General features: G+C 31.7%; 2 protein-coding genes across 2 annotated transcripts; one reads left to right on the top strand and one right to left on the bottom strand.

Moving 5' to 3' along the window:
• Window positions 1-248: 248 nt before the first annotated feature.
• LOC140431771 (uncharacterized) lies at window positions 249-3,084 on the bottom strand. Its single transcript, XM_072519655.1, has 4 exons — window positions 3,020-3,084; window positions 2,804-2,966; window positions 2,681-2,744; window positions 249-2,629 (listed from the first exon to the last, which is right to left on the bottom strand). Exon 4 carries the CDS (start codon window positions 2,622-2,624, stop codon window positions 540-542), a length of 2,085 nt encoding a protein of 694 aa, XP_072375756.1. The 5' UTR covers window positions 2,625-2,629; window positions 2,681-2,744; window positions 2,804-2,966; window positions 3,020-3,084; the 3' UTR covers window positions 249-539.
• A 2,646-nt stretch (window positions 3,085-5,730) lies between these two features.
• On the top strand, window positions 5,731-6,333 carry LOC140431770 (uncharacterized). The gene has a single exon (XM_072519653.1). It carries the CDS (start codon window positions 5,731-5,733, stop codon window positions 6,331-6,333), a length of 603 nt encoding a protein of 200 aa, XP_072375754.1.
• Window positions 6,334-9,669: the final 3,336 nt, after the last annotated feature.

The raw sequence follows: 9,669 nt of genomic DNA, 5'->3' as shown, positions 1-9,669 counted from the left end.
AACTGCTCGAGGGTTGTAGTATCGATGCTGCAATTAGGAAAAATAAGTATCTCCGTTGAAATAAAAATCGATCTTTTCTCGCATTTTTTATTTTTTTAAAGTGTCTTAAAGATATTAGGTCTGTTTCGTTTTCGATCGCACACCCTGTATAATCTAGTTACATGCCTGCATAGTTTAAAAACAATCCCAGAACCTAATAATAATAACATACTAAAAAACATTAAAATAAAGATTTTTTGGTACATTTGTCTTGTATAATTAACTTCAAGTTACATCTCTTCTTAGTTTCAATAGTTTTACTTTACCACACTACCGTGGTAAGTATGGAATAGTGATAAAGTATGATAATGCCTAAGAATACATACTAAATTAACATTTAATAATTGATTCTAAGTAAATTAGTAAATTTTTATTTTGAAAACATACAACTGCTGTTAAATGATAAACAAATTAGTATAACACAATAGTAAGGCCTAGAGTATGGTAATAATTAGAAATTTTAAATACTACACAATAAGTTTTTTCACATGCTTCTAAATTTATTTATTATGTTCATTCAATGAATGTACAATGGGAAATGATACCCACTGATTATCATCTAACTGAAGGACAATACATTTTACAATTACGTTTTCATTTAGTGGCCAAATAGTTAAATTTTCAGATAAATCAGAAACTAGGTATATATTTAAACGCTCTGAAGAAAAAGGGTAATTATACCAGGCAGACTTTGATTTAAATACTCTTGTTATAATCTTTACCAATTTCTGGTTATCACAAACTATGTTTTGAATCTGCATTATATCTGAATTATACATAATGTAACAATCTGCATTGGAATGAGAAATTATTGACAATGTTATCTCACTGAAAATTACCTGTTTATATTGTACAGAAAAAAGGTGTTTAGAAAGTAAAGGGCCACTACAATGTTTCATTTTAAGTTGTGTTTTTTTTATTTCATTCGGCTCTAAAATGACACTATTAGCTTCTATCAATCTATTACATATTTGTGCTAAAGGATTAGTTGTTGATTTGACCAACCGTTTAATTTGATTTAAGGCATTTTCAAATGGGAATGCTGAAAACTGGTCAAGAGGACCATAATGAAGAACATCATCACTTAAATGGCACAAATAATGAATATTATAAACTAAATATATCTGACCATAAATTTTTGAACAATGTGTAACAAAGGTTTTTAAAAGAGTATCTGCATAATTTACTCCAATATCTGACAAGCGTTGTTTTGATATTAATATACTTATCGCACAGTGCAGTAACAAAAAATGTTCGTAAATAGCAACAGGTATGGTACCTTTTAAAACCACTGGCCCTAAATATAAAAGAAACGTTCTAAATTCAGTAGCTTTCCATCGTGCCAGTTCTGAAAGTGACCGGGATTTCCTATTAAATTCGATAGGAATGGACTTACAAAAATGTTCTAAAGTCTCAGATATTTTTTGAACTTTAGAACTACACAACCTAACCTTTAGTGGCCCACTTGTCCAAGTATGCAACAGCTTTCTGACTACACCTAAGCACACTGTATGCATATAGTCAATAGGAAACTTGGATACCAATCCAATTGAAAGTTTCACCAAAGGTGAAATACCTGTATGATGATCATCATCTGTCTGTCGCAAAAAACTATCATCAGTACGTTTTTGACTTGTAACAGACTTGAGAACTATTCGACCGTCAATATAGTCTCCTACTTCGATGCATTTTTCACAAGAAGAATATCCATTATGGGACTTAATACATTTTAGAAATGAACGTGCTGGTGCATCGCAAATAAATGCAAACACTTTAATTTCATACAATTTGCCTTTAAAGCAAAATGTATTATCAATTAAATGTTTTAATTCAGATATAAAATCATCAAGAAAAAGATTCAAAGGCTGCGGTTTAGAAGATCCATAAAATATTCCAATAGAAAAAGGTTTACTATTAAAATTTTTTATTTGGCCTAAAATTGGCCATAGCTGACTATTGCAACTTTTATATAGAGGTAATCCATCGATATTAAAAGCTATTTCAATTACAGATTCAGTAAATTTTGGATTGCGTAACAAAAAATTTTCTAATGCTGTAGAAATTCCTAGGTGACAATAGTTTCCTTTATTCAAAGGGCGCATTAAAGTTTTGGTTGGAGTTTTGAGTAAGGTTCGACAATCTAGAGGTAGTTCAGGATGATACTTTGACAAAACATGCAGTAAGTATGTAACACTATTATGTGGTAGACTGCCTGACCTTATTACCCAATTTCTTAATTCCTGGCATATTCCTAATTTATTAGAATATTGGGAATTTTCTGGTACAAATTCAAATACAGTCGTGTCATGTTTACATGGAACTAGAGTATTTAATTGAAGAGTTTCATTTAGCAAACAATCATTTGAATTTAAAATATTAGGAGTGCCTAAAGAATTATGACTGGTTTCACAGCCAACACTTACATCTGTATTTAAATTATCAGTATCATTTTTTACATTAGCATTTTCATAGTTTACCTTAGTTAGCAGTTTTTCACTATTTAAGTCCTTACAAATTATTTCCCTACGTTTCTTTAGCCTCCTATAAAATTGTCTTTTGCCTACAACAGCTTTATATGGCATCATCAGTTCTATTCAATTTGATCTGTTCCAACTTGTAGTGCTTAGGAGCCCGTTTTAACCAAGTTTTCATACAGTCTTCTATACTTCTGGTAGTTGAACCTGGTATGGCTAGTTTTACAGAATCTGTAAAAATTATTACATGAAATATATGTAATCACATACATTTATTTAGTCACCCTTACCAACGATCACTTTTTTAAGTATATTGTTGTTAAAGGCCTTTTTATTATTCCTTGATCCCAAAAAGCTCATATTTTTAGCTACTTTATAAGCCAAACAACATCTTAATGCTGAATTGGTAGCAGATACTACACTATTTTTATCTAATGTGCCCAGATACTTGCTCTAAAAATAAAATAGTTTAATAAATATAACAGTTGACATTATAAAAGTTTTACCAAGGATATACAATTGGCTTCATTTTCAGATAGAAAATTTTCCAAAATTTGTAAGTCTTCAAAAGTGTAAATTGGTAAAATTAGACAAACGTTTGCCACCATAACCGCTAACCTCCATTGATGGAGACGGCACTTGAAGAAGAAGAACAGGAACATTGGGCTTTAAAACAGAAGACTGTTCAATCAGTGGTCTATTTTTCAAAAGAGACAAGATTTCCTTATTTTGTTCAATTATCAGCGCTAAATGTGACACCAGCTTAGTCTGAAAACCTGTAAAAAGATAGATATATTGAAGATTCGGTAGTCTGAACTACCGAAGTGGACTAAAGTTCCATAAACACTTCAGCAAATACAAGGTTATATACTGCAAATAGTACCTAATTAACATCTACTTACTACTTTGAGACTCTGCATTGCTTTCAAGGTTTCTTTCAACATTTACTGAAGTGACTGGGGTATCACAAGACGTTCCTGTATTACACAATGTACCATAACTAATACACGAACTTGTGGAGCTTCTTGGGGTGTGTGAAGAGGTATCCTGAACAGCTGAAAACATAAAGCCTTTATAACTTATAACCATAAACAATATGTAACTATTTACCTTTACAAATTTTTGGTGGTCGTGGTAATAAATCCTCTTCAGATTCAGTGTCACTATAAATGAACCGGCGTGGTTTGATTCTCTGTCTTTTCTTCTCTGAATTTACCTCATCGACTTCTGACTGTAGATCTGATGTAACTTCAGCTACTTTTGCCTTGACCTGAGCTTCTTCAAAGCTATCTTCAGAATATTTTATAAAAATTAGCAGATCCCAACAGATAAATTAATTTGAAACAAGGTTTTTATTTTTTTTTTCAAAATCATTATACTTGTATACATACCATAGTATCTAAAAATACGTTTCACCGTAAATAACTGCCAATCTTCTGTGCAACTATCCCCTTTCTTTACTGCTTTATCGTAAAGCGCTTGAGTTTTATAAGGAGGCCAATATACTTCCTTTTTTCTTGGAGTGAGCCAGTTCTGGTGCACTACAGCAACAGAACCTCCCTCTTTCTCATCAAACTCTATTAATACGAAAGACATATAACTATGTACATATATAAGCCTAAAATAAAACGAGGGAAAATTTCGTTTCACGTTTTGAGAAAAGCTGATTTTAGAGGTTATAATCAGAGACAAGTCATCTGTTGTCTCTGTTATAATCATTCTTCTTCGTTAGGACTAGGAGGGAAGGCTTGGAAGTACGTCATCACCGCGCGCGATTTGAAAATTAGACTCAACAAAGGCTCAACATAAATTATATTAGGTCCTGTCATATTTTTAAATAAAAAAAATAGCTTCTAAGTAGTAGTAGGATTGAAATAGGTAGGCTAAATGTTTTTAAAAGCGAGATCAAAAACTTTTTGTTAATATTGGTATTATTTACGTTACTTTTACGTGAAATACACCTAATTTTTCGACGTCCATAAAACACAGTGAGGAAAATTCAAGCAATACGTATCTAACCAACACGGTTCTAAAGTTTTGTTTTCCAAAATATTCCTCAAAATTTAACTGAAGGAAGTTATTTCGCTTTCGTGATTTTTACGTGAAATAAACGTAGCTTTGCAATGTAACCGACATTCACAACTATTATAAAAAACATGTACTATATTTTGAATTAAGATTTTATATTTATTCTAATGTCAAACATGTATAAAAGAAGCAGTAATATATAGGTGAATGATTTGGCACTGAAATACGTTTTTCTTTTCGTCTTAAATCACCGAGTTACGTATTCGTTGAAATTCGCCGTAAATTTAACGTAATCATCACGTAACTGGGCTCAAGTCTGTTTGCTGGGTTATATTTTAGCACAAAATGTTGCCTCAATTTAGTTCTACAATGTTGTCTTTTATTAGTTTATTTTAACGTTGTTTCATGAAAATATTTAAAAAAAAAGTACAAACACAGGGTCTACTTTGTGACACATGGAATGTCACAAAGTAACCCCTAGAGTGTTGATTAAAATACTAATATTAATTTATTTTTAGATAAAATGCCACGAATCTATAAAAGAAAGCTTGGGAGTCGCAACTATGTCAATTATACCAAAGAAAAGTTAGCAAAAGCTCTTGATGACATCAGGAATAAACGACTTTCGCTTCGTGGTGCTGCAGAAAAATACGGCATTCACCGAAATACTTTATGGCTCAAAACTAAAAACAGGCACACCCAAAAAAAACATGGACAGCACAAAGTGTTTAGTGAAGAGGAGGAAAATATGTTTGCAGTGCATTTAATTACGGTATCAGCTTTCGGTTTTCCAGTAACCACTTTTGACCTTCGGTGTATTGTAAAATCGTTTTTAGAACGTCAAGGCAAAAATGTTAAACCCTTTAAAGACAATATGCCAAAAGTGGAATGGATAAAATCATTTTTAAAACGACATCCGCAACTTTCTCAGAGGATAGCTCAAAATATTTTACATGCTAGAGCTCAGACTGATGAAGAAATGATAAATAACTTCTTTGATAATTTACAGTTGAAGTTACAAGACTGTAACTGCATGTAACATTTACTGTTGCATGTTACTGCATGTAACATTTGGAATTACGATAATACCAATCTTGTCGATGACCCAGGACAAAGCAAAATAATAACTAAAAGAGGAACCAAGTATCCTAACCGTATCAGAGAAGCGTCTAAAGCATGTACTTCTTTAATGCTATGTGAAAATGCCGTGGGTCAATTAGTTCCACTTTATATTAATTATAAATCGCAAAAACTGTGGACAACTTGGACTAAAAATGGGCGTCTAAATGCACGATATAATAGGACAGCTTCAGGATGGTTTGATTACCAAGTTTTTGAGGATTGGTTTCTACGGCTACTACTTCGAATATTAAAACGACAAGAGGGACGAAAGGCAATCATAGGTGACAATCTTAGTTCACATTTAAATCAGCAAGTCATTCAAGAATGTGAAGCTAATCACATTCGGTTTATAGCACTACCACCTAACACCACACATTTGCTCCAGCCACTAGACGTGGTCGTTTCCCGCCCTATGAAGGAGAAATTGCGGAAGATCTTGAATACATGGAAGACAAGTGGTCACGGTAGCAGACTTTCTTCTATACTAAAAGATGAGTTTCCTAGTCTTTTAAAAAATCTAATGAACCAATTAGATGAGAGAGCGGCTAACAATTTAAAATCCGGATTTAGAAATACTGAAATTTTTCCGTTAGATTGCCAGCAAGTTTTAGATCGTTTATGCAGTCATATTGTAACAGCAGATGTCCAAATATCTAAAAATGTAATATAAGAACGGAAACTAGCAAAGGAAAGCAGATTAGAAAAAAAATACGTTTGAATGTTTCACCAGGAAAAAGTATAAGCAGTAGTGACTTTAACAACGATATTACCACTGCTGTAAATACAGAAAATGATGATAAGTCTCAGCCTGGGACCTCTGAAACCCAACAATAAAAACGCCAGAGAAATAATTCATATGATTGAGATACTGCTAGTGAAGATGAACACGAACCTGAATATATGGAAAGTGATGATAGTTCATTTGATGAACATCTTTCTGGCGTTGAAAACGAACATTCTTCAGAAGATGTTTTAATATCCGAAGAAGTGGACAAGTCAGTGCGAAAGTACGTAGTCGTTCAATTCGAAGAAAAATATTTTCCTGGCTAAATCACCAATGTCTCCAAAACGGGAGCAATGGTTAATGTAATGGGATGTGTTGGAAAACAATGGAAGTAGCCTGAAAAGAAGGATGAAATATTTTAAAGAAATGACGAAATGATTATGGCCATAAAGGCTCCAAAGCAACGTGATAAGCAAGCTTTATTTGACATTCCAGAATTAAATGATAGCTATACTTGAATAACCCTAGGGATTTTCTAAAGTTTTAGAATATCTTTTTATTTAGTTACCCCTATTTTTTAGCTTTGTTGTTATCTAAATGACGTTAGATATTCTTAAAATATTTTTTGGTTAATTTTATGTAAAATAAAATGTTTTTTTTAATAACTGTTTTATTTCTCCTACCAATATATAATTTTTTTTTATTAACTTTCTATTATAATTTTTCTTTCTAAACCATGTACGGGTGTTTCTTTGTGCCAAAGTTAGAATTCCATATAAATATCACAGAAAAATTTACGTGTCACAAAGAAACCCCTACCCATGGGGTGACTTTGTGACAACTTTTTTTGACATTTTCTTAATTTCTATAACATATAGCGCATTATAGTTTTTACTGAACATAGAGGAAATATTGAGCTTTCAGGTAGTATTTTTAAAATTATAATAAACCGAAAGTGTATGTACTATATCATCACAAAACCTAAAAAAGTATCACAAAGTAGCCTCATTTTACGGTATATATATATATATATATATATATATATATATATATATATATATATAAATTATTAAGAGTAGTACATTTTTTTACAGATGCAGGTAACTGATGAAACTTAAGGAAGCTTTTACAAAAGAGTGTCTTTTGTCACTTAAACCTCTGGTATTGTAATAATGAATATTTTGGGTAAACAAAATGAAAAATCCTGTCTATTTTCTAACTTTATGGTAATAAGCTCTATTCTGACGCCAGCTTCTGCCATTATGTGTTTCTATAACTTGCATCTCTATAATTGCATCAATTCCTTCGACTGACTGAGCATCTGCCAGCAACACTTATTTGATCGTCATCTCCTACTCTTTGTACTAATCTCTGAGGTAGTAGTACATTCATAAGAAATGTACGGCTCACCCACACCTGTCCAGACACTAGTTGTTATTCTCTCATACATTTGTCTCACAATTTTTACATACTCACCAGAGACTTGTGTTTTATTGAGCATCTATCACAGAAATTCTCGTCGAATATATGCTTTCTCAAGAATAATAAATACAATATTAGCCATTGTCCCTTTATTCGTATAGTTTTCATTAGCTGCCGTTTACTCAAAATTCCATCTCTTATTGATCTATTTTTTATAAATCCAAACATATTTTCTGATATTTTGGTCTCTTCACGTAACCGTCTATCTATTTTTCCCTTTCATATTTTCTTAGTTGGAATAAGCAGTTTGATATCCTTTAGTTTAAATATTGTTAAATATTTCCTTTGTTTTGAAAACGTTGTGATAGATTTCTTCTTCATTTGTCGAGCTTTGGTTCCATATCTATAATTTTATTAAACAAACCTGCTAGTCAAATTCTTCTCATTTCTCCTAAAACCGTTCACACTTATCCAGAAAAATTAGCTGCTCCGACTGCTTAACTTTTTGCAATTCCCCGTTTGTTATTTTGGTTAGTATTTATGTTACTGTCTCCGTTAGCACAACTGATTTTCTATCAAATTATTTATTTATTAAAATGGTAAAATATGTTTTCCATCGTTTTTTTGATATTCTTAATATGAATCAGTAATTTATTATTTGGCGTCTCCGGTACTTATTTACCATTAGTAGAACTCGCTATTCTTAAACTTTGTTCCTAAAGATATTCCAAGTATTCCAAATACAGTATCTCTAATATTACTAGCCATGTTTCTCCAAATTATTAGAACTTACATTTTTTTTTCAAAACAGTGTTTCTAGAATGGGACATATAATCTAAAATGACAATACTATAGAGAACGTTCTAGCAAAAGATATGTTTATTGTGTCATCGCAAGAAAAATTTATTAACAAAGCATCTATTTGGATTATATTATATGAAATCAATTTGTATCAACTTAATTTTTACATTTAGTACACTTTTTAGAATCGAAATAATTTTACAAGCGACTTTACTATGGTATTTTTTATTATTTATTCTAATATTCTAAAAATAAGAAAAACGATAAAAATTCACAAGTTACAATATTTCAGTGATGTAATGAAACATCCAGAGAGGTATAACCTTCTACACCTCATAATATAGGGTAAGAGAGGCCTAGTAGGCCGAAAAAGAACATTCTGGCCCCGTAATCTCCGAGAATGATATCAAGAGACCACCGTTAATTTATTTAGAGCCGCCGTAAACAAAGTTAATATTGCCAATATGATCGCCAACATTCGATAATCGGACAGGGTACTGAAAGAAGAAGAAATAATTGATTCTAAAAAGAAATTATATGATGAACTTAACTGTTATATAAAAGTCAATTTATACAACAGAATGTAGTACGAATAGCAATTTTGAGATGATGATGTAAAATTGTTCTATGTGATATCAATGCAGAGAATGTAATATTTATATACAACGTTATAAAATAATCGCTGCTTCTAAATTATTGCCGCTCAAAGAGCAGAATTCATTTCTTAAAACAACCATCAAAATGAAAAATTTACCACAGCTAACATATTGTGTATTCAACATGTTTTCAGTATCAAAAACACGTTTTCGAACGAAATATAAACTCACATCCAAAATTCATAAGAAAAATTACCATTAACACGACTCACTCGCAGAAATAGCACATCTTCTGATGTTTTTAAACCTCCAAAAGCGATGTTACCCAGCTTGTTAGGGTGGTTGGTATTTAAAATTGATCTTGTGACGTGTCCGGCCGTTTTTGCCGGACTCGATCGAAAGATCTCGATCTCAGATTAGATACAGAAACAATGCAGGGATTTATTAGGACTCTGAGATAGCG

Source organism: Diabrotica undecimpunctata, unplaced genomic scaffold (assembly GCF_040954645.1).
Source record: "Diabrotica undecimpunctata isolate CICGRU unplaced genomic scaffold, icDiaUnde3 ctg00001970.1, whole genome shotgun sequence".
Classification (NCBI taxonomy): domain Eukaryota; kingdom Metazoa; phylum Arthropoda; class Insecta; order Coleoptera; family Chrysomelidae; genus Diabrotica; species Diabrotica undecimpunctata.
Note: the sequence above shows the minus strand (reverse complement) of the source record. Positions and strands in the feature narration are given on the sequence as shown.